Raw genomic sequence first — 23,222 nt, forward strand, 5'->3', positions numbered from 1 at the left:
GAGGCCGAGATGTGAGTGACGTGGCCACAAGCCCAGGGACGCCTGGGCCACGAGAGCTGGGCTCGAGGATGGGTCCCGCCCTGGAGCCTCCAGAGGGAACGTGACCCTGCCGACACCTTGAGTTTGGACTTCTGGCCTCCAGAACTGGGAGAGAATAAACTTCTGCTGTTTTAAGCTCCACCCCCACCCCACCCCACCCCCGCCCAGTTTGTAGTAAACTTACAGCTGCCACAGCAAATTGCCTGGAGGCCTTCTCTGGGTGAGACTGCTCCTCCCCCAGGGACTCAGTCCCACCCGCAGAGCATCCTGGAAACCAGGGGCACCTCCCCCGACCGTGCCACCTCGGCCCGCAGACCCCCGGGGCAGGCTTTCCTCCAGATTTGCTGTCTGTGCTCAGCTGTGGGCAGTGTGGAGTTCCCGGCCTCACCTTGGTGACCCGGCAGCGTTGCCCAGGTGTCAGGCTGCCGTCTGTCCCCCAGCTCCTCAGACGGCCTGCTGGGGCCTGGAGATAGCCCTCCTCTGTTCTCTGCGCAGGACTCGCATAGCACTGCGGTCTCCTGCTGCCCCGATCCGGCTCAGGCAAGGGGGGCCTCCGATCACTGAGTTCCATCTGGGGGTCTATGTAAGATGCAGAATTGGCAGCATTCAGCCTCCAAGAGCCGTAACCCTCTGCCAGGAGGAATATGAAGTGCAGTGTTAGTAAAATCTCACAGTCCAGAGGGGACCTAGGGAGTCACAGGCTTGTCATCTGTAAGACGGGTGGCTCTGCGCCCGGGGGTCCCTCCTGGCCACACAGCGTGCATGCCCCAGGCGTATGGACGCCATTGACCCTGTGCAGAGCTCCACACATCAGGTCAGTGTCCGAGTCCCTCCGGAGCGGGTGATGCCCAGGAGGCCTCCAGGAGGTGCCGGCAGGGGAGGCTAGCCCCGTTCCACCCCCACCTGGCAGCAGCTTTGAAGAGGAGTGGCTGGCCTGCAACGACTTATTTCACCTGCATAATGTTTGGTTTGGGTTTTTTTTGCGGTACGCGGGCCTCTCGCTGTTATGGCCTCAGCCGCTCCGCGGCCTGTGGGATCTTCCCGGACCAGGGCACAAACCCGTGTCCCCTGCATCGGCAGGCGGACTCCCAACCACTGCGCCACCAGGGAAGCCCCCTGCATAAGGTTTTCAACGTTGGTTCTCGGCACAGCAGGTATCAGTAACTAGATACCTTGTTATATAGCTGGATATATATTGTGGTCCAGCCATACAATGTATCCATCCATTCGGGGATGCCTGCGTTGTTTCCACTCTGGGCCCTTATAAACAAGGCCGCTGAAACACTTGTGTGGACATTTTGGTTTCTTTGCGGTAAATATATGGGAGTAGAATTGCTGGGTCCCATGGTAACTTCATATTTAACCTCTGAGGACCTGCCACACTGTTTTCCACGGCGGCTGCACCGTTTTACACCCCTACCAGCAGTGTGTGCACGTTCTGGTTTCTCTGAGTCCTGGCCAGCACTTGCTGTGTCTGTCTGCGGATTCCAGCCATCCTGGTGGGTGTGAAGAGGTCTCTCTCTCACGGCTCTGAGTGGCTTTTCTCTTCTCAGGTGCTTGTCAGGCTTCTGTCTGCAGACAGCGCGGTGACAGCCATGACCCGTGCATCCTGGCACAGGTGGGCAAATGCATGCGGGGGAACCAAAATCACGGAGGGGAAAACTCCGGGTAGTTTGTGAACTCACATGAGTGGGGTCAGGAATTGAGGTTGCCATGGGAAATTGGTCTCACGTCCCTCCTCTGGGAAGGGGGCTGGCGATAACGGGGTGGCCAGAGCTCCAAGGACCCGATGTCCAGCAACCTCTCTGCAAATGCCCTTGCCAGGAGGCGAGGCGCCCTGTCACCACCGTCACCACGGGGCTGGGACCCTCTGGTTCTGGACTGCTGGAGCTGAGACCTGCGGCCCGAGGCTGAAGTGCCTCGTGCTGGGCTGCCCCTCGCTGGCCACTCTGTCTGGGTCCTGCTCCCCCCGGGGTCTGACCAGGGCCACAGCCCGCATCCCAGCACGAGACTCACTTGACCATGGGTCACCCTGATATAGAACCCAGCGACTGCCTATGACCAGTGGGGTAAAGCCCAAGCCAGCCTGTGCCCACATCTCCGGCCCCCGCCTTATCTGCCTCGCTCCCACCATCGGCCCTACATCTTGCTCAGTCCCACCTCCACACCTCTGCGCATGGAGGTCTTCATCTAGCCCTCCCTCCACCAAGCACAGGTCCCGTGCCCCAAGGCTGCCTACAGCCCAGGGTCTCCCAGGGAACCTCCCCCTCAGGCCTGACCCTGGCCTGGCCTGCAGCCCCCCCCCCACCCCGCTCCCCGCCCCTCCGCAGTGCCTGGGCAGGTGAGCTCCTGGTAGGCTAGCCTGCCCCTCCTCCTCTTGAGTCTTCACCCCTGCAGGGGGACCTGGGAGCTCCTGACCTAGTCCAGGATGCCTCAGGGATGGAGTGCGCCCGGGGACCCATTAGGAAGGAGGTTGGGTGGGTGGGTCACACGAGAGCCCGGGGCAAGCGCGGGAGGTGCGGGTGCGGGGGTCGGGGTAGGATATCCTGGGGGTTATCCTGGTCTCTATGGGGCAGGTCTGCGGCAGCTCCGGGTCTGTCCTGGGGCCACCGCGCAGCCCCTCCAGCTCCGCACCGCCTGACAAGCTGCGCCATCGCCCCTTTAAGAAGGGGTCCCGCGCCCCCTCCCCAGCTGGCACAAGCCCTCAGAGGCTGCGAGTCAGGCTAGAGAGGGAGAGAGACGCTGCGCAGCTGTTATTCGGAGGGGCGGGGCGGGGCGGGGCGGGGCTGGGCTGGGGGACCCGGGGCTGCCGAGCAGGGCGGGACAGAGGACTGGCTGGGGCTGCGGGGTGGGAACTGGCCGGCCGTGATCTCGAGTCTGTGGGGCGGAGGCGGGACTGCAGCGGGGGGGGGGGGGGGGGGGGGCGGGGCAGGGACTTCGGGGACCTGGGATCGCGGGCCAGGCGGGGCGGAGCCCTGCAATGGGGGGGAGGGACGCTGCAGAGTGGGGCGGGGCCGGGGGCCGGGGACTTGGGGGGGCGGGAGTGGGGGAAAGTGAAGGGCGGGGGCTGCGGGCCCAGGCGCCGGGTGTCCCGCGCGCTGGTGGCACCTGGTCCAGACTCGCAGAGGCGGCGCCGGCGGGCCGGGCCGGAACCATGGGCTGCTGCTCCGGCCGCTGCACGCTCATCTTCCTCTGCACTTTCCAGCTGGTGAGCGACGACCCCTCCTCGGGCCCGGCAGTCCCAGCGCATTGGGGGATCCGGACGCCATCCCCACAGTCAGCCCTGCCCGCTGGGTCCGCGACAGCCCCTGGGGGCTCCCGACTGGGCATGGCTCGGACCCGCACGCTTCTGCGGCCGAAGTTCCCCGCTGTCCGGGTGGGGTGGGAAGCCAGCGCCCTATGTGCGACCCCGACGGCCCCTCCGTGCGCCCCGGCGCGCCCCGTCTTGTGTGCGCGCGCGCGGAGTCCGGGCTGGGGGCGCGGGGCGGGGCGGCCGCGGGGTCCGGAGAGACGCGGCAGGTGCTGGGGAGCCGTTGGAAGTGCCTGTCGTGGTACAAAACCCTCCCGGCGGGAGCGCCGGGCTCCGCGATCTCCAAGTCCCGTGCGCGCGGCTGGGAAGGGGCGCCGCTGCGCGCGGTGTCCACACGTGTCGGAAGGTATGTGTGGCCCCGGCTGTGAGCGCAAGGAGTGTTGCGAGGGTGTGTGCGTGTGTGTGTGTGTGTTTGTGTGTGTTCCCTTTCCGAAGCCAGCACTAGGCAATGAGTGAGCGGCGGAGTCCAGTTTCTGAGACCTGACAGCCCCTGGCGGCCAGGGTGCTTGTGAATTTGGGAGTGTGTGTCTGTCTGCATGTCTGCCGGTGTGTCTGTGTAGGGGTGTGTGAGCCCCGCCGTGCCCACCCCTGACGCCCCAAACTGGAGGAGGAGGCCCCTCCCCTTTGCCCTGGCCTGGAGAGTCTGGGGCGGAGAAGAGGTTGCGCCTGTGCTCAGGGCTGTGCTTCCCTGTCTTTCGTGTCCGCTCAGGGCTGTGCTTGCCTGTCTTTTGTGTCCGGCCTGCGTGCAGAGCTGGGTCCTCTGGATGCAGAGCGTTGTTGGCGGACTTGGGCATCCCTCTGCCAAGTGTCAGTTCTGCCTTTGGAGCTTCAGGAGCTCCTGCTGCCTAGGGGGTGGGGGCTAAACAAAGGTGGAGGCCCCTGGGCTGGGGAGGAGTTGCTGGTGAGCCCCTGGGTCCCTGGTCTTAAAAGGGAAATGCTGCTTTGTCCAAGATCCCTGGGTGTGCTCCTAACCCAGCTGGCAGGGTGCTTTCTCTGGAGCTAGAGGGCCATGGAGGAGGAAGGGGCTTGCTTCAAAGAGGCTGTGAGTAGGAAGTCCTCCTGCACCCACGGCCATGCACGGATGCGGGTTCTGTCCTTTGCCTGGGGACAGGGCTCCTGTCCAGGCTGGCAGGGGGCAGAGGTACACAGGCCCGCCTGGAGGAAGGAAGGAGCTGCTGGAGCTTCCCTGTGGAGCAGGCTCAGTGCTGTGGAAGCGATGGGCAGGGGTGGTGGGGAGTGAGGAGGGAGGTGGGCGGTCTGGGGGGTTTTGCTGGACAGATAAGGCTGAGAGAGAGCCCGGGCCTGCAGAAGGCATGAGGCCCAGGGGCTGCTCCACTGGCAATAGGGAGCCATCCCGGGCCTTGGAGCAATGGTGTCACTCACTGTCTTGTGGTGGGCGGTACACAGATGAGCCCACCACAGGCCTCTGGAGATCTGGCCGCAGCTGTGGGGGAAGGGCTATCTAGGCTTGAGGGCAGCAGGGTTTCCCTGCATGGGGGCTTCCTGCAGTCTCTTTAGTCTCAGCCAGGCGAGCCGGGACGGAGCTATGTCCCCATGCGGCCAGTGGCCACAGCTAAGAGCAGCGGACAGCTGCAAATGGCCTTCTGTCCCGGCCGTGCACCCGTCCCTCCTCCGCCGGGTGCAGGGGGCAGCGGAGCAGGAAGAGGTTTGACGCCGCCCACTGCTCTGGTCCCTGTGGGGGGCGGGGCGGGGGAGCCGAGGGGGAAGCCCTGTGGGGAGTCCTCTGCTTTCTTTTCTCTTATTGACAAGCGTGAGAGTTTTCCTGTTACCCAGCTATGGGACAAAGGCCTGAACATCTCAGAGCCCTCTCCCTGAAGAATACTCTGAGCCAGCTGCAGCACCCTGAGGCCCTTTCCCAGGCTGGGCCCTGGCTCTGATGGGAGCCAGGGCCCAGCGAGGGGTTTGGGACCCGTGAGCAGGCCACTGGGGCACTGCAGAGAGCTGAGCCTTCCAATACCTTGGCTTAGAAACGAAAAAGACACCCCCACCAGCCCCACCCTGCCAGCTGTGGGGTCTCTCTGGCAAGCAGACCCTGGGGGCCGCCCCTCAGACTTAGACTTCAGCAGGGATGCACAGCCAGGCTGGCCCTGAGTCTGGGCCTCACAGGACGGTGCCGGCGGCCGGTGATGGGTCGGGGTGGGGTAGGAAGGGGACCTGGGGCACCCTCACTCCGCCTCCCCGCCCCGTGCATGGCACCCCGGGCGACTTCAAGCAGGGCAGGCGTCCCTGCCCATTGGTCAGGGGCTTCTGGGCACCAAGGGGAGGCCTGGGGCTAAGACTGAAATTTCATTCTGTGTCTGGAACAGGTGCTGTTGGCCAGCTGTGCCCCGAGGGCTGTGTGCGTGCACATGTGTGCTCGTGTGTGCTCGTGTGTGCACGTGTGTGCGCATGTGTGTGCGTGTGGATGTGCATCTCTTCTTCCCTGCCCCACGGAGCTTCCCACCACAGTGTAGGCCTTTCACGTGTGCCCCTACCCCTCCTTTTGCACCACCTCGGACCTTGGCCCATCCACCCTCCCTGCCCTCATCTGCGGCCAAGGGCCCACGTGGCCGTCCTCCGTGGAGACTGCCAGCGTGGGGTCGAGTCCACCAGCCCACGACTGCCCAGTCGGGCGGGGCCGGGCTCTCGTGAGGCAGCAGAGGCAGGCCCTCTGCCCTCAGATGCCTGTCTCCTTGCCCCAAATCTGTAATTGGGAGTTTCAATGTGCAGGCCTCCTCTGGGCACCGGGGGCCACGCCGAGACGGGGCAGCTGAGCCCTCATGGGCGAGGAGGCTCGTTCGGGGCTAGGCAGTGGCCTAGCCCAGGCGACATCTGTAGACAGACGGACAGACAGACCCTCCTGCTGTCCTGGGTCAGTGCTGCTGACGTTGACACGGAGTGGACTGAGTCGCAGGCGTGTGAGAATGCAAGGCACCTGGGGAGAAGTGTGTGTGGTGGGGCTCCCGCAGAGACAGCTGCATGCGGAGGACCCAGGTGAGGCAGGAGTGTGGCTCTGGGAGTTGAGAGATGCAGGGTTTCGGGGACGTGGCAGTGAGGGTCTGTTGGGGGGGGAGGGGCAGGTGGTAGGGCCCGGGCCCACGCGGGGAGCTCAGACTTTGTCTAAAGGGCGTGGGCATCCCTGAAGTGGGGTGTCCCCGAAGGCCTGGGGGGGCTGCTGGTGCCCACCCGCCAGGGAAGAGGCTTCCCTGGACACAGTCCAGTGGACTGGGGAGGGGGCTCAATGACTGCTCACCCTTGTGCCCTGAAGCTGGCCCAGTTCACTGCCAAGGTCTCCACTCTGCGCCGCGGCTCTGTACCTACTGTGTGCTTCCTCCTGTCGGGGAAGAGCATTCTGGCGCCTCGCCCTGGGGGTCCTGTCTGGCCACCCTTCTGCGGGACGCCATCTCGCTAGAAATTGCCTGATGGGATGCCCCGTTGTGGGTCTGCTCCCGCCTCCCCACTCCCCACTCCAGCTGTCTTCTAGGGCAGACCCCAGCCCCCCCGCAGGACACGCTTGGAATGCCGCCTCCCCGAGACCTCTTGGAAATAGCTATTACCTGGTCCAGGCCAACCACAGTGGCTGGGCAGTGCCCAGGACGCACCACAGCAACTGTTTCCTGGGGGCTGGCGGTGGTCCCGTGAGGGCTCCAGGACACAGGCCTGGAGCAGAGGAGAGGAGGGTGGTCAGGGGAGGGCCGAGCACCCGGGCTGCTGTAGGGGCTTCTGTGGCCAGCGGGCCTGGTGACCACCGGGCCAGTCCACAAAGGCTCACCTGGCTGGGCTCCGTCCTTCAGTGCCGGGGGCCACGTGGGAGGGAGGCTACCCCTCGCAGCCCCGTCCCGCCCGCTCCCCTCTGTCCCAGCCCTGCTGTGCTGGCCTCAGACCATCCAGTCCTGAGGAGGGGCATGCGGTGACCTCCCCCGCCCAGCTGTGAGAAGTCTGGCTTCTCCAATGCCCGCCTGAGGCTGCCTGCTGGGAGGGGCTCCCCTCCCTCCTCCGCCCTGCAGAGTCCCTCCCACCCCCGGGCTCAGTGGATGGCCCCCGAGCCCACCTGCTCTGGGTCCAGATGGCTCTCTCGCCTCTGCAGTGACAATGAGTGCTGGACGCACGGTGGCCCACGGGGACATTGTGCAGGGCAGCCACGGGCCGTGGCAATGAGTGCTGGACGCACGGTGGCCCACGGGGACATTGTGCAGGGCAGCCACGGGCCATGCTGATCTGCTGTCCTTTCTCTGCCACCGTCCTCTGGGATGTGCTGGTCCTCTCTGCCCTTGTTCGCCGCACCTTCCTTGCCGTGAACACAGATGGGATGGCATCTGGGGTGCAGTGGCTTCGGTCGTACTTTCTCCTGGTGATGAGCTCGGCCCCACAAACATGATGAGTGAATGAATGAATGAATGAGCTCAGATCTGGTCCATCTCCCCTGCGTATAAAGCGGCAGGTTTCTTAGGCACATCTGATCCCCTGGCATCGGTCCTCTGTCGGCCGAGCCTGCAGGGTTGGCATCCACAGAGCGGGGGAGCGGTGGGAACGTCCTGGAAAGAGAGGCCCCAAAGCGGTGAGAGAGCCCCGCAGACGGGGAGGGTGCTGGTCTGGGGGCCCAAGGAGCCCAGTGTCCCGCTTGGCCTTCCTGCCCCACGTTTGCTGTCTGGCCCTGCAGCCCCCGAATTTAGAGCGGCCGCGTGTTCCCGTTCTGCAGGTGAGGAAGCTGAGGGCGGGGGCTTGTTCCAAGAGGGGCACCCCAGTGGCGATGCTTCCAGGCCCGTCGACTTGTTTGGAGATTTTTGTTGCATAGCCGAGACCACAGTGGGCGCCGGATGGTGGCGATCAGGCAGGAGCGGGACCTGGGGCTCCCAGGGGTCCGCCGCCCCTCACACGCCTGCCCTGCTCCTAGGTCACCGCCCTGGAGCGGCAGGTGTTCGACTTCCTGGGCTACCAGTGGGCACCCATCCTGGCCACCTTCACCCACATTGTCGTGGTCATCCTGGGGCTCTTCGGCACCATCCAGTACCGGCCTCGCTACATCGTGGTGGTGAGTCCGCTCTGCTCCGGCCCTTCTCCTGTGGGCAGGGGGGCCGGGATGACCGACATGGAGGGCTTCAGTGGCAGTACTTTCCTGGAAGCCATGAGAAAACCTGGAAAGGCCCGGATTTCAGCCGCACAGACCCCCAGGCTCGGACCTTCCCACAGCCTGGACGTCTGAGTTCTGACCTGGACATTGTGGCTTCCGGGTTGCTTCTGGGAAACAGCTGCAGAGCACCTGCCAGGGGCCCAAGGCGGAACTGGAACCCAGCATGTCTCAGCACCCGCTCCCTGCCCGTGGTCCCATGCCCCCGACCGTCCTGCCTCTGGAGAAGCTCAGACGATGTGCAGAAAGTTTTGCGCCGAGCAGAGTAGCATTTTCGTTCGGTACAGATCAGAATAATTGGTCTGGATCAGGGTTTGCAGCAAACCCTCCTGTAAAGGCCGCACAGTCTCATGGAAGGTACTCAGCCCTTCATGGCCCAGACACAGCCTGAGCAGTGCCGCACAATGGGCGGGGCTGCGTCTCAGTAAAACTTGACGAAAGCAGGTGCCGGCTGGCAGCCCTCCCCGCTGCAGGCAGCTCTTGGGGGCAATCTTTGGGGTGGGTTTTGGGGGTGCTCTGCCCTTGCTTGTCATTGGTTCATGTGGCATGGGCCACGGGCACCTCTGGGCCAGGACACCAAGCTCGGGAAGTGTGCTCTGTGCTGGCCCCCTCCAGCCCGCTGTTCCCCATCTCCTAGGTGTTCCCCGGCCCTGCTGGGGCAGGAGCCTTGTCCCGGTGGGCTCAGGGACGCCCTCTGCCAAACGGAGCATCTTGGGCTCCAGACTCGGGGAGCAGAGCCCCCCCCACCCTGCAGAGGCCTTGTCCTCCAAGGGGGAGGTGCAAAGTCACATTCCCTCCCCCCCCCCCCCGCCCTCTCTTGTCTCCACAGTACGCAGTGTGGGCGGCCGCCTGGGTCACCTGGAACGTCTTCATTATCTGCTTCTACTTGGAAGTGAGGGGCCTCTCAAAGGTGAGTTAAGTCATGGGAAACTCACGCAAACGGAGGGGATCTTGGCGAGGGCCCGGGGGCACTGGATGTGTTTGCTTGTTTATCGCGCGGCTCCCCGATGGTGGCAGAGGCCGGGTCTCTTCATGGTTCTCTCCCTCGCACCCTGAACAGTCCCGGCCCATAGCAGCGACTCAGTAAAGTTTTGGGGAAAGATCAGTGATCTGATGGATGGATGAGGGGCTGCGGGCATTGGTTGGCAGGTGGTCTCCAGCTGGTAGTAGATGCACCAGGGAAGGCTTCCTGGAGGAGGCGGCCTGAAACCTGGGCAGCACCTGGAAGGAGAGTCAGGGCTGCGGAGCAGGAGCAGAGAGACCAGCCTTTGCAGAAGGGCGCAGGCGGGAACACCGCCGGGGTGGCCAGGCAGAGGGGATGTCGTGCCCCTGCCCACCCTCTGGGCTGCTCCTTCAAATGCTGATAAAGTCCCCAGGTCCCCCCTGCAGGGGAGGGGACACCTCACCCAAGCCATGTTCTGGGAGCATCAGTGTGAGCAAAGCCTGCCTACGCAGCTGATTCAGACACGTCACACGAAGCACTGCATTTCATCTTTGCCCAAAGCTCAGAGGGGAGTCTAAGAGCCAGGAGTGGGGTGGCACGGGTGGGCAGTGGGGCAGATGGCCCCTGCTTCCTGGGACCACACCCGGGCAGCAGTGGGGGAGACAGAGGTTAGTTCAGATGTACCTGAAACAGCAGCGTTGGCCTGAGATGCGAAGGAGGGGCCCAGGGCACCGTTAGAGTGTGTCCTGGGGGTCTGTCCTGGGCAGGGAGGCCTTCCTGGAGGACGGGGTGTGAGCCAGGGCCCATGGCAAGCACAGGGAGGCCTTCCCTACATGGGAACGACTGGGAGGGCCTTGGTGCCCCCTGCTCCCGACGGCTGGAGCCCAAGGGGCCAGGGCAGGGGAGGCGGGAGGGCAGAGTACCCCTTGCCCTTCTCAGGGAGCCCATCTGGGCCGCAGTGGGTGGGGTTTGGCTCTGTCCCTGGTGCTGACCTGGTCCCACCCCCACCCCCCACCCCTCCCCCAGGACAGCGGGCTCCTGACCTTCAGCCTCTCCCGGCACCACTCCTGGTGGCAGGAGCATGGCCCGGGCTGCGTGCACAAGGAGCCGGCGGCCAGCCTGGGTCCCCTGGACAGCCAGGCCCTGGTGCCAGGCATCGGCTGCACCCTGGAGCATGGCTACGTGGAGGCCCTGCACAGCGCCCTGCAGATCCTGGTGGCGGTGAGTGCGGGGGAGGGGAGGTGGGGCGGGGGGAGGGGCTCATCCTGCTGTGGGCCCCTGTCTCAGCCTTTCCTGTGGAGGCAGAGGAGGTCCTCTGCAGGGGGCGGGGAGCCCCTCTTCACACCGTCCCTGCCCAGAGGTTAAGGAACCGCACCCCCCCCACACCTGTGTGGCCTGGGCCACCCACTCCGCAAAGTGGGCTGAGAACCAATTCCAACCCCAGCGCTGGCGTGAGGATGAACCGAGGGGACAGAACCTGAAACTTCTGATGATGCAGTGGGGTCGGGCAGGCAGGTAGGACCCTCCGTGAGGGGGATCAAGGTGAAGGCTCCTGCAGCCCCACCGCCCACCCTGGAGGCAGCGTGGCAGGGGAGGAGCCCTGGGAGCTTCTCCACAGCCTCCTCCAAGTCAGAGCGTCTGTTTCCATACCCGACAATCCGACCGTGGGGGCCAGGGGCGGGGGAGACCCAGCCTGGCCTGCACGCTGGCCTCTTCTGCTCCCGCGGCGTAGAGAGTAGGGGTGTAGATTCCGCGAGTAAAAATACAGGACGCCCAGTGAAATGTGAATTTCAGAGAAACAGCAAGTTTTAGTGTAAGCGTGTTCCCTGCCACGTTTGGGAGCTACTTGTACTAAAAATGGTTTCATTCTGTATCTGAAATTCAAACTTAGTCGAGCATGGGGTGTTTTGTCTGCAGCTCCAGAGAAGTGGTCAGACGGGAAGGGCCGGAGCGGGTTGGGCCAGTGGCTGGCCGCCCCGGCTGACTCCAGGGCTCGGGCAGGACGGGTGCGGCCACTGGAGGGCGCTGGTCAGACCTGGAGGCTCCTGCCTGCTTGGGTGCTCACAGGCCAACAGCACCGTGTCCGGCTGGATGCTGGGTTTAAACGCGGATGCTCTGCGCCAACAGCTGACGTTGGAAGCTGAATGCCAGGTCTAGGGCCTTCCCTGGCAGAAAACACGTGACAGTTCGGGTGCCTCTCGAGCTCCCAGGGCTCCCTCCCCTCCTGCTCTTACAGGACCTGCAGAAATCCAGACTTTGGGGCATCTGGGTGCTGCCGGTCCCTCGGGTGCTGGGACATTCTCTCTCCCACCATGGCTCATTCACTGAGGCAAAAAGAGGGCTCTGGTTTTCCCAAAATACTTGGGAACCTGGGTGCATTCCTCGAAAGGAGAAAGAACCGCTTGCCAAGGATACAGGCCAGAGCTTCTGAAATCACGTACAGAATCTGTGAAAAGGTAACAGGAAGCAAGCGGAAAAGAACAAAGGAGGATTCTCCTGGGCGTTTCTGACTGCACGTGATGGCAGAGACAGATTCCTCACTTTTATCCTTCATCCCCAGGGATGGGGGTTTCTTTTTTTGGGGGGGGGGTACGCGGTCCTCTCACTGCTGTGGCCTCTCCCGTTGCGGAGCACAGGCTCCGGACGCTCAGGCTCAGCGGCCATGGCTCACGGACCCAGCCGCTCCGCGGCATGTGGGATCTTCCCGGACCGGGGCACGAACCCGTGTCCCCTGCATCGGCAGGCGGACTCTCAACCACTGCGCCACCAGGGAAGCCCTTCTTTTTTAATATAATTTTTATTTTATATTGGGGTGTATTTGACTTACAACACTGTGTCCGTTTCAGGTGTGCAGCAAAGTGGCTCCGCTATGCGTATGCATGCAGCCACTCTTTTTCAGATTCTTTTCCTGTGTGGCTTATTACACAATATCGAGCAGAGTTCCCTGTGCTATCCAGCAGGTCTTCGGTGAAATGCCGGCTTCTAGATACCAGGCAGCCCTCTGCTGCTTGCTTTTGAGGGTCCAGGAGCAGCAGACCCTTGGCTGCACAGTCGGCCGGTGCTGGGGGGCGGGACGGGCAGGGCTGAGAGCCTCAGGGAGGAGCTGGGCCGGATCCCGAGGGGGCCTGGGAGGGGCGGTGGGCGGGCAGAGGTGTGGCAGGTGGGGCGGTGTCCGCCAGCGCCCCGCCCACCGCGCGGGGCTGCGGAGGCGTTTTCAGCACCTCGGCCAGCTCTCGGGCGTCGGGAGGCGGCTCAGGTCTGCCTTCCAATGGCAGGGAGACGGGCACAGAGGAGACCCCCGACCTGCCGCCTGGAAGGACGGGCTTCCGAGCCCTTCCAGCTCCGTCTCCTCCTTCAAGGCATGTGGGGCGTCAAGGGAGGCTGTTGGGCTTGTTCTTCGGTGAGAGTAACCCCCCTGAGGTCTTGCCACTGCTGATGGGAGGCCAGTCTCTCCTTCCCGTGGCCCTTTGCCCCTAAAGCTGCACCACTGGCTGGCTTCCTGTCCCCTGCCCCCCGCCCCGGCTGTGGTTGCCCCACAGACAGACCCCACCACCCTCTCTCAGAAGACCCGCTGCAGCTCCTCCATGGCAGGTACCCCCCATGAGACCTCTTTTCTGCTTATTCTCCTGATCAGTCAGGGTCCCAGCAAGACAGTGATGAGGCACTCGGCTCAGGTTAATTCCCGGGGGCAGGTGAAGGGGCTGTTCTAAGCATAGGTGCCGTGTCGGGGACCCCACGGGATATCCCCCTCCCCTGGGGCTCGTGGCTGAGCTGTTGCCTGAAGGGAGGTGGGCAGGAGTTGTGCTGGCAGAGAAGGGGCTGGGGGATACGAGCCCTTCTTCTCCCCCTCCCCCCCCAGTTTCCTGCTGGGCTCCGCATGGGCCAACCCAAGCTGGAGGGCGCTGGTGGACACTGGCCACACCATGCAGGGTGGGGAATGTGGAGGGGCAGGTGGGGCACCTCTGACCCACCACTATTGGAACCTCACTATGTGCTATGTCCTCAGGGTCGAGACCACTGCTTGCTATGGGGGTGACCAAAGACAATAGGTGATGCCCCAGAGGATGCTGGGCTGACCTACAGGGCAGAGAGAGGCCAGAGGGCATGACTTTGCTGTCCTGGGCCACCTCTCATGTTTCCAGCTTCTGTGGAAGAGGCTCCCCTCCAGGATGAGCTGGGGCGGGGCTGCCCCTCCAGGGGTCCTGCGAGCACACGGGGCTGTGGCCTTCCACGAGACCCTGTGGCTTCAAGATGCATTTTGCTGCCCACTCCGGGCCGCCCTGTGCATTGTCTGCCAGCCCCAGCAGCGGGTCAGGGCTGGGCCCCTCGTTCTCATCAAAGAGGATGCAGTAAACACCACGCAGGGAATAACTCCCCCTTCCCCCATGCTTACCATCACCCGGGCTGTGGGCAGTGCCGGCCTTGCCCCGTCTCAGAGGGAGCCCTTTCTGCTGCAGTGGCCCTGGTGCCCGGGCCTCTGTGGGGGTTTAATGCAGGCCTGTCCTCTTTGCCCTGAAGTCCGAGCATCCTCTGAGGAGCCTGGCTAATGAACATCTGCCAGGCCAGGCCCTCAACTCCAGCCCCGTCCACTCTGCCCCGAGTCGCCCGCTGCACCAAGTCCTCGGTCTGTCTCCCCTGCGCTGCCGTGCACACCGTGAGCTTGGCTGTCTCGAAGCTTCTCTACCATGGCTTCCCAAGGAGGAGAAACCTGACAGTGGTCTGCTTACGGCGAGAGGTGCTGGGGAGGATGGCTGGGCTGTCACAGGGGTGTCAGCCTGTGGGGGCGCGGTCAGCCTGGGGGACCCTCAGGCTGCAGTCATGTGTCTCCCAGGGCTTCTCTCTGCATCTCGTCCCCCCGTTCAAGCAAGGGCTAGGTCAGCCCCACTGGGGAGTGGACGCCACCTGGAACTCCAGAGCTAAGGAGGCTGGCAGATCACTCCCCTCGATCAGTGTTACAGACAAGGACACCGAGGCCAGGAGGGGCAGTGGCTGTGTGGTTAGGACGCGTGGGGGCCCACACCCCACGATGATGCTTCTGTGGCTCCCGGGGCCTCACCCTGAGTGACGTCTCCATGTCTTTCAGCTTGTGGGCTTCATCTGTGCCTGCCACGTGGTCAGCGTTGTCACCGAGGAGGAGGACAGCTGTAAGTGTGCGACCACCAGCCTCCTGCAGAATGCTGTTAGTGACCTGCTGGCCCCATCAGGCAGTGGGGGAGGGAAAGAGAAGCTGAGGGCTGGCCACAGAGGCCTGGGACCTGGCCTCTTAAATGGGTCCCCGTGCCACGGAGGTCCTGGCCTGAGCAGAGACAGGGGAGGCCCTGGGCTGTGGGCACCAGGGGTCGGTGCACCCCAGCTCCTCCAGTCTGAGGGCTCCTGTGCTGCGGAGCTGCCCCCCACGATCCCCACAGATGTCACAGGCGGAAGGCTGAGCTCTGACCTACAGAGGAAAGTCCCCCTGCCCCGTGCCCCCTTGCAGCTGGGAAGTGGCCCACCTTCAGGCCCAGTGCTAGCAGGGATGCATCTGAGGGAAGTTCGCACGTCCCCCTCCCGTGAACCCTGCTGACGTTTCCTCTGATTTGCAGCATCAACACTCGGGTGCCCTCGCCAGCCCTGACCACCCCAGGCTCAGACGGGGTCTCGCCGGGGCTGGGCGCACCCAGGGGGCCCACAGCTCCTGTGGGCAGAGCCTTCCCTGGGATCTGAATCAGAATTCAGAGCCTCTGTTCCCAGAGGTCAGGTGGCCGTGGGGTAGGCGGTCCACGTGTCCTTCAGAGGCCAGACTCAGTCCCGGACCAGCCCCCAGCTACCCTCGGTCCTGGTGCTGGGTGGCCCCAAACCATCACTCAGCCCACAGCCGGCTGGGAGGAAACAGAAGGGGCTTCCTGTATTGGTTACATTAAAACGTTTTAGGACGGGAGCCAGCACTGGGGCTCAGAGACGTGTTAGCTTTGCCCAGCAAGCCCCGGCCGCCCATGTGCTGTGCAGACACAGCTCTGAGGCGCTGTGATTGGGACAGCCCCCCGCTGAGAGCACCAGCGTCCTTTGAAGCTTTGCACCCAGCGGGAATTCACCCTCTGCTCTCCAGTCTGGGCAGCCCGCGGCCCCCCCCCCACCTCTGCGTCACCTCCTGAGTGTTTGCACTTGGGAACATTCTCCACTCTGCCGTCCCGTCCATTGTTTGGGTTTGTTTTATTTGGGTCTTGGTTTCTTTCAGTTGATTTCATTGGTGGATTTGACCCATTTCCTCTCTGCCATGTCAGCGAAAAGCCCTCCAGCCTCTCGTTGGAGCAGGCGTGCCTGTAAGCACGGCCGCAGAGCCTGCCCCGCTGGTCTGGCCAATCCAGGTAGCATAGCCGCCAGGCTCCTCTCCTTGGGGAAACCTCACCAGGCATCCGTCTGCCTGCCTGTCCATCCATCATCCATCTGTCTGTCCATCCCCCACTTTCCCACTTGCTCCGTGCCGGCTCTGGGCCGGGTGTGGGGTGCAGAGGCTCTGGGGCTCGGCCCCCGTGCCCAGCAGAGTCTGTGGGAGTCGGGGCTGAGGGGACGCTGCGAGGCCACCACCCAGGAGAGCGATAGAGCGATTTTCCTGGGTCTCACGGTGGCAGGAAATTTGAGGAGTTGGTTTCCTACTTTTGGAGGATCAGACTTCTTCCCTCTTGAAAAGCAGTGTCCACGGCCCTGACCACCCCAGGCCTCAGTGGGGGTGCCTGGGCCACTGGCCCCCCTCCTCCGAAGCGGCCTTTGCCATGGGCCCTGGCCCACATGGATTCCTGAAAGTCGGGGTCAGCAGAGGTGGCTGTGGTCCTTCTCCTGGTAGAGCTGTGCTTCCTCCGTCTCACCCAGGCCCTCAGAGTCAAGCCTGCCCTTCAGGGCCACACCTGCGGCCATCCCTGGGGAGCCTGGCCCTCTTGGTAGCCCCCCAGTCCTTCTACCCTATAAGTGAGGCCCCACGTCAGCTAAGGGCCATCAGAGGTAGCAGGCATCCAGCTCCCGTGATGGAGGAGAGGCCTCGCTCAGACCCCTGAGCCAGGGCAGGGTATATGGGAGTTGATGACCTGGGCACACAAGCTGGGAGAACTGGCCAGGCTGGACACGCCTCTGGGCTTTCCCCCTGGCCGTGGAGCTGGGCAGCCAGAAGGACCTAGGGTGAGCCCCTCACTCCGCTCCCAGCCCCCTGGCTCAAACCCCAACGAGATGTCTGCGGCCAGAGTCAGCTCTGCAGGGACAAGGCCCCCAGCTGCCTGCGTGGGGAGTCCCGGTCCTGGCCGGGCCTCGCAGAAGCCCGGCGCCTCCCCGCGCCCTTTTCCAAAGGCCAGGAAGCCCTCCCCTTCTTGGATTTTGTCCCATTTGCTCTCCAACGGACGAGGGCACAGCAGCCCCGCTGACCGCGCCTTCCTTCCGCTTCTCTGCCCCTGCTCACCCCCCACCTTGCCCCACAGGCCGGCCGGTGGCATAGGTGAAGAGCACCCATCCCGCTCCCCACCCGCCCCCACGACCTCCAGCTTCGGTGACCCATGCTGACGGTGAGGAGCCTCCAGGCAGCGGACCTTCCCGCCCCCGTGGCCTTGCAGGCGCCCCCAGGGTCTGGTGACTGGACGTGAGCCAGGGTGGCAGGGCCAGCACCAGGCGGGACGGCTGCAACTTCTAAAGAGTTTGTTTCCTTTTTCTAAAAAAAAAAAAAGACACGAGAAAAAACCTCATCCCTGGCCTCCGGTAGCACTGGGAATGCGCTCCATCTACAGTAGGCCTGGGGCTGCTGGCCAAGGAGCCCCGTCCCTCAGATGCCCTCCCCAGGGCAGCCAGACCCCCGGGGGCTGCACACACCCGTGCTGGGGCGGGAGGGGGCGGGCTGGCCAAGGGGCCCCGTCCCTCAGATGCCCTCCCCAGGGCAGCCAGACCCCCGGGGGCTGCACACACCCGTGCTGGGGCGGGAGGGGGCGGGCTGGCCAAGGGGCCTGCGAGACGGGGAAAGAGTGACCCCACCACGAGGGTCCAGTGAGCCCATGGGGACCTCCACCTGAGCGCGGTGGGAGTTAGGGTTAGGGCCCCAGGTGCTGCGGCCGGTGGGACCCCCGGGGTGAGGGCTGGGCTTGCCCAGGAGCCCACAAGGCAAGGGCTTCCTGGTGACAAGCAGAGGGCACTGTTCAAGCCCCCGGGATGCAACAGTCCTAGTGTATCCCAAGGTGCCCACAAGTAGAGGATGGAAAGGAACCTGACCTCCAGACCACCTTCCCTACCCTGCAAGACCTTGGGGGACAATTACAGGTTCAGTTTCAGAAGCAGCCCAAGGCTAGTCCATTCTAAAAGTCCTTAGAATGCTGAAAAGATAAGAACAAGGGAAAGGGGGAAGGGTAAGGGGTGGTGGGAATGGCCTGGAATGGGCCTGGCCTCACCTGCCCTACTGGTGAGGTGGGGGGGGGGACAGACGCCTGGGGCAAGGTGGTGGAGAGGGGGCTGGTGGTTCTGGAACAGAGTGCTGCGCACCATCCAGGGAAAACCCACACTTTATTCTGACTCTTCCAAAGCACCCACACACACAGGGGAAATGGCCCCCCACCCCACACGCCAAGCCGCCTGCAGCTCCATCTTCCACGCTGGACTGGTCAGTGCTGGACGCGAGCTCAGCCGTGCTCAGCAAGCCACCGAGTGGGTGCCCACGTGGGGCCAGTGCTCACAGCTCCTGGTGGGGAGGAGGGCGAAGCGGCAGCTCCAGTTGGCTTCTCCCCCCAGCTGGGGACCCTCAGCCCCCAGGGAGTTCCCTTCCCACTTCTCCCCCTGGAGGATTCTTGGAGGGACCTTGGGGCTCAGAGCCTTTGGGAACCCTGAGAAGCCCACGGCTCCTGCCCCCACATGAGCATTGGAGCGTCACGCACCCCTCCCCCACCCACCATGCCTTTCCATTGGGCCCAGATCCCAGGCTGAGATCCCCATCGGGGTCTTATGCTCAGGCAGACCCCAGCGCTTTCTCCTAACAAGGGCATCGTGCATTTCTTCACGTGCCTCCAAAGACGTCCTCCCCTTGGCCTGGCTGCTGCCACGTATGCCCAGCTGGACAGGAGGAATTATCCCCCTTGACCGCTAGGAAAACCAAGGCAGAGATGCGCTTAAGCGGAGTGGTAGTGGCCCCCCAGGGTGCTGTGCTGAGAAGGATTCAGAGCAAATATCTGAGCGTCAGGGGAAGGTATGGGGTTGATTAGCAATGTCTGTCAGGATCGGCCCTGCAGCAGGATCTCAGGAGCCGGCGCTTGAGGTCACTGTCCAGGCCGAGCGCTCACCTGGCCTAGGACAGGAAGGTGCGCACGCAGCTGCGGATGGGGGCCCTGCAGATGGGGCACAGCTGCAGGCTGGGCGCGCACTCGGCACAGGCCAGGTGGCCACAGGGCACGAAGACGACGGCCACAGCGCGGTCCAAGCACACCCTGCATGTCCGCTCCTCCCGCAGGCGCTGCAGCTGCTTCTCCACGCCGGCGTCCTGGGCTCCTGGGGCCTCGAGAGCCACCGGCACCCCCTCGGCCTGGGCTCCACCTGGGTCTCCACAGCGGGGACCTGTGACATCGCCCCACACCCTGACCTCCACCCTCTGTACTGGCCGATGGGGAGGCGGGCCAGACCGGGAGTGCCCGCCCCCCACCGCGGGATGCAGGAGGGCCGGCCCCGCCCCCACCCCAGGTGGGCCCTCACCCTCACCTGCCTCCCTGGCGCCTGACACCTGGGCCTCTCTGCCGGACGTGGGCAGCTCGGGCCCTGGGTGGACAGGAGCTGTGGGCAGATAGAACAGGGGTGAGGCCCAGGTCCCCAGGGGACACGAGGCCTGGCCAGAGATAGCAGGCCACAGGTGAGACCTAGTACCAGCCCGCTCCCCCACCTACGGTACACCAGGATCCCAGAGCCCACTCTCCACCAGGACGCTCGGCCCATCCAGCCCCTCGCGCCGTGGCCCGGGACGCTGCGGGCTGGCCCCGGGGCGGGGGGGGGGGCGGCGGCGAGGGAAGGCTGTGCCCAGAGGCAGTGAGCAGGGAGAGGTGGGCAGGGTCCAGAGGAGAGGTGGGCGGGGTCCAGAGAGGTGGAGGTACCTCTGGCCCCTGCTTCCCGGTCCCCGTCCTCTTCCTGGAGCAGGTCGGCCACCAGCTGCGACGTGGACATGCCGGTCGGCACCCCTTGGCGGTACTTACGCTGCAGCAGCCCTTGCACCTGGCCCCGCCCGAAGCCCATCCGGAGCACGGCCTGCACTGCTGGGTACTGGCTCCAGGCGGGCTGCTGCTGGTCGCCCCCAGCATCTGCAAGGCAGGGCGAGGGGTGCTGGACCGAGGGCAGGCAGGGGCCAGGGCCTCGGGGTCCCGGCAGAGAGGCAGCGGCCCGCCACTGTGGCACATCACCAGGGCCACCTCAACACAAGGGGCCCTGTGGCCATCACAGCCACTCCATCCATGTCCGAGTCAGGGCTGTGTCCCCAGGGCCTGTGTCAGAGGTGCCGCCGCACCGGGAAGATGGAAACCTGATCACCAAAGCAGCCACGGACAGAACCCGACTACGTGCCAGGCGCTGCTCCCGGGGCGACACACAGACCCCTGTTTAATCCCAGTGGAGGCTGGCACCAGCCCCATTTCACAGCTCAGGGCACTGAGGCTCAGAGAGCACAGTCGGGACCTGAACCCTGGAGCCCTTCAAACCCTGCCCCGCCCACCCCCCGCCCGGCACTGATTGAGAGCAGAGCTCCGAGCCGCCGGCCCCTCTGTGCTGGGGATGGAGGCCGGTCGGCTCTCGCGCATGGTTGGCTGCCGCCCCAGCAGAGGCTGCCCAGTGCATGGCAGCCTCTCCCGCCCACGCCCCTGTGCCGGCCTCGGGGTTGGCTGTGCACACAGAGGCCAGGCAGGGGTAGCAGAGCCCCGGACACACACGCAGTGGCTGTGTGAAGCCCCCGTGAAGCAAGCCCAGGCAGCACCCTTCACTCTCCCTAATGTCCTGTGTTGGGGGGGTACCCAACGGCTTGGCCACAGGGCAGGAGGGAGGTGCCCCAGGGAGCCAGGCTTAGGCTCCGTGTCCCGGCTCACCTGAGGGGGTGGTGGGACCTGCGTCTTCTGGTTCCTCTGAACAGTCCTGGAAGGAGCCAGAGAATACCTGTGCCCCAAGTAGGCGGAGGAGCAGGGGTTGGGGGGACCCTTACCACCACCACCCCCAGAGCCCTAGGGCAGGCAGGCAGAACTCACCCAGGAGCCCGGCACGCGGCAACAAGACTCCTGGACCCTGCAGACAAAGTCCCTTCCTTTTGTCCGGAGCAGGAACTCACACCTGAGGAAAGTGAGTTCGGAAGCCCCGTGGGCAGTGGGCAGTGGGCTGGGGCTGTCAGAGGACCCCCCGCACCGGCCAGGTCTGGCCTCGTGGACCCCTTGGGCCGGGGTTCTGCCTTCTGCCCCCGCTTCCCCCACCCCTGTGGGGGCAGCTGGGGCTCCGGGGTGGTGGGCGCTTGCTGGGAAGCTGTTTTGGAGACAGACCCTTGAACATCAAGGGAGAAATAGCAGAAGCGCCGTCCCCAGAGAGTCCCCCCCACCGCGGTCCCTGAGACTCGACACCCGCGGGACTGGGGAAGGGAGGCTGGCCCGCGGAGCCCATACCTGGGGAACCACCTGGCATGCTCGGTCCAGGGGTCGTCGCCTGGCTCCCAGCTCTGCAGACCCCCGTAGCAGAAGAAACACCTCACCTTGTCCTGCTGGCCTGGGATGGAGTCAAGACACTGGTCCTGACCTCGCCTGGCCCCTTGCACAGCCTGTGTGTCCCCCAAGGCCAGGGCTGGGCGCTCCCAGGTGGCCTTTCCCTCTGGGGCAGGGGCTCTCTGGGGTTGCTCGTGAGCCTTGCAGGCTCCCACTGGCCACCCCTTTGCCCAGCGTTCTCCTCAGAATTCACGTGTACCCCATTTTCTCGACAGTGGAATAGGGGTAACGATGTCTGGGTACTTGCCAGGATCGAGGTGCACGTTGGGGAAAGGGACGCAGGGGGTGTCCACAGTATGTATGGAAAGGTGGGGGCAGAGCCCTCGCACCCCGCACCTCTGCCCCAGGTGCCCCCTCCTCAGGATGGATTCCCAGCGATGGAAAGAAGGGGAGCTGTCTGCTGCCAGGCTTGGTCTTAGGGGCTCACGACTCCACCGGGGGATGTGGACCCTCATCTCTATACCTCCGAGACCCTCACCCCTGCCTCACCCCCTACGATCAACAGATCACAGATCAGGGGCTGCTACAGGCACATCCCACTACCAGCCCTCCAAGAGCCTGTCCCTGGACTCCCGGGGGCCCTGCCGGTGCCCGCATACCCCCTTCTCCTCCTCCTGGCTCCCCCGTCCCATCACTGTCCCCCCAGCCCAGGGTCCAACTGTTCCGTGCTGGTCTGGCCTCTCCCCAGGTGCGCGTGTAGGTCGGAAGCACAGGAGAGACTGCAGGGCGGGGGGCAGGCATGGAAGGGCTGTGGGGACCCTCCCTGTCCCGGGGGCAGATGCCGTGGAGAAGGTAGAGCCCAGTCCAGAAGGATCTGCAGTGGCGCCCAGGCCTCTGGGACTCACCGGTGTGGAAGAAGCCGGCGGCGGCCAGCAGCTCCGGCGGCATCATGGCGCTCAGTGGCCAGTCACAGAAGGAGGCCAGCCGCAGCTCCTCGGAGCCCATCCCCGGGAAGGCGGGCCTTGCGGACGGGGCGTCCCCGGCCCCGTATTCCTCCTCCTCCTCTGCCAGGGGGCGCAGCTGGCCCAGGATCTGCCCGTCCATGTGGTCCCGGCCTCCCCAGGACAGGGCACTGTCGGGGCGCTGGCCCTGAAGGTGGCCGCACGGAGAGTGGGGTCGGTGGCGCCCCCAAGCGGGGCGACCGCCAGCTGCACAGCGGCTGGGCTCCAGGCCACAGCACCAGCACCTGGTCCCGTCCTCCGACCCCATAGAGAAGACAGCAGCCGTGACAAGTTCTGTGGCAGGGATGGGCCCCTGGGCAGCTGGTTCTGGAATGTGCTCAGCCAGCCTCCCCAGGGCTCCTGACCCCTGGGCCCTGCCTGGGGACAACAGTGGCTGGGCAGGCATGGTCCTGCCCCCTAGATGCCCCGGGTGGGGGAGCAGCCAGGGGACTGGGGGTGGGGGCCGCTGGGGCCCACCACTTTCTGGAAGGGGCCAGCGCGGCAGCCTGTGTCACATGCTCGCTGCAGAGGGAGTGTCACAGGGCTCGGGGGCCACTGTGAGTGCTGCGGCTCTCACTCTGCTCTACAGGGGAAGGCGGGGTCCCTGGGCACGAGGGGAGGGGCCGGAGCATGGAGACCCACCCAAGGCAGCAGAGGGCTGGTACTGGCTCTGGGACCTTGATGGGGGGAGGGGAGGGGGAGGGGGAGGGGAGGAGGGGTGGGTGATGCTCTCCATCAGCTCCGAGCTCCTGGGCGGCGTGCCAGTGGGGCCTCTGAAAGCAGAAGGTTCCAGGTGATCTAAACTACACAGTCAGTGCTGCCCGGCAGTGGGAGGGCAGCTCCCTCTACAGGGGTGACATGGGTCAGCCGAGGATGCAGGGGTGTGTAGTGAAGGGCGGGGCCTCTGCCCTGGACTGGTTCCCCTGGATGTTCTCGCGCTCCAAACCCGGGCGCTGAAAGGGGCTTGAGTCATCCCTGCTCCAGCTGGGCGGGAGTCCCAGGCCCTCAGCGGGCCCTGGAGCAGCTCCTGCCCTCCGGCCTTGAAGATGCTGTCCCCTCCCTCGGCCTCAGCGTCCCAGGGGCCCAGAAGGTGGAGCCACATGCGGTGAGGTCGATCTTCCCACTTGAACTAGACTCCCTGAGGCGCTGT

The 23,222-nt window shown here is 64.6% G+C and overlaps 2 protein-coding genes across 3 annotated transcripts; one reads left to right on the forward strand and one right to left on the reverse strand.

Moving 5' to 3' along the window:
- The first annotated feature begins 3,057 nt into the window (after positions 1–3,057).
- Positions 3,058–17,104, forward strand: NKAIN4 (sodium/potassium transporting ATPase interacting 4). 2 transcript variants are annotated; one of them, XM_079945376.1, is made up of 6 exons: positions 3,058–3,247; positions 8,244–8,381; positions 9,307–9,387; positions 10,447–10,641; positions 14,504–14,564; positions 16,863–17,104. In XM_079945376.1, exons 1-6 carry the CDS (start codon positions 3,194–3,196, stop codon positions 16,877–16,879), a joined length of 546 nt encoding a protein of 181 aa, XP_079801502.1. In that variant the 5' UTR covers positions 3,058–3,193; the 3' UTR covers positions 16,880–17,104. The 2 variants fall into 2 exon arrangements, with proteins under 2 accessions (XP_079801502.1, XP_079801501.1); XM_079945375.1 differs by lacking the exon at positions 16,863–17,104 and having other exon boundaries at positions 14,504–15,598.
- A 1,599-nt stretch (positions 17,105–18,703) lies between these two features.
- BIRC7 (baculoviral IAP repeat containing 7) lies at positions 18,704–22,478 on the reverse strand (the record flags this gene model as incomplete). Its single annotated transcript, XM_079944595.1, has 7 exons — positions 18,704–19,008; positions 19,111–19,182; positions 19,497–19,700; positions 20,475–20,541; positions 20,631–20,712; positions 21,036–21,135; positions 21,977–22,478. The coding sequence occupies 7 exons, from the start codon at positions 22,476–22,478 to the stop codon at positions 18,704–18,706; spliced, it is 1,332 nt and encodes a 443-aa protein (XP_079800721.1).
- Between the last annotated feature and the right edge of the window lie 744 nt (positions 22,479–23,222).

Source organism: Stenella coeruleoalba, assembly GCF_951394435.1.
Source record: "Stenella coeruleoalba genome assembly, chromosome: 15".
Lineage (NCBI taxonomy): Eukaryota > Metazoa > Chordata > Mammalia > Artiodactyla > Delphinidae > Stenella > Stenella coeruleoalba.

Bases quoted from the DNA above. Each gene is read 5' to 3' on its own strand.
- NKAIN4 (XM_079945375.1), top strand. From the start codon at position 3,194: ATGGGCTGCTGCTCCGGCCGCTGCACGCTCATCTTCCTCTGCACTTTC. The intron at 8,382-9,306 runs GTGAGTCCGCTC...TTGTCTCCACAG, and splicing joins GGCCTCGCTACATCGTGGTG to TACGCAGTGTGGGCGGCCGC. The intron at 9,388-10,446 runs GTGAGTTAAGTC...CCCCTCCCCCAG, and splicing joins AAGTGAGGGGCCTCTCAAAG to GACAGCGGGCTCCTGACCTT.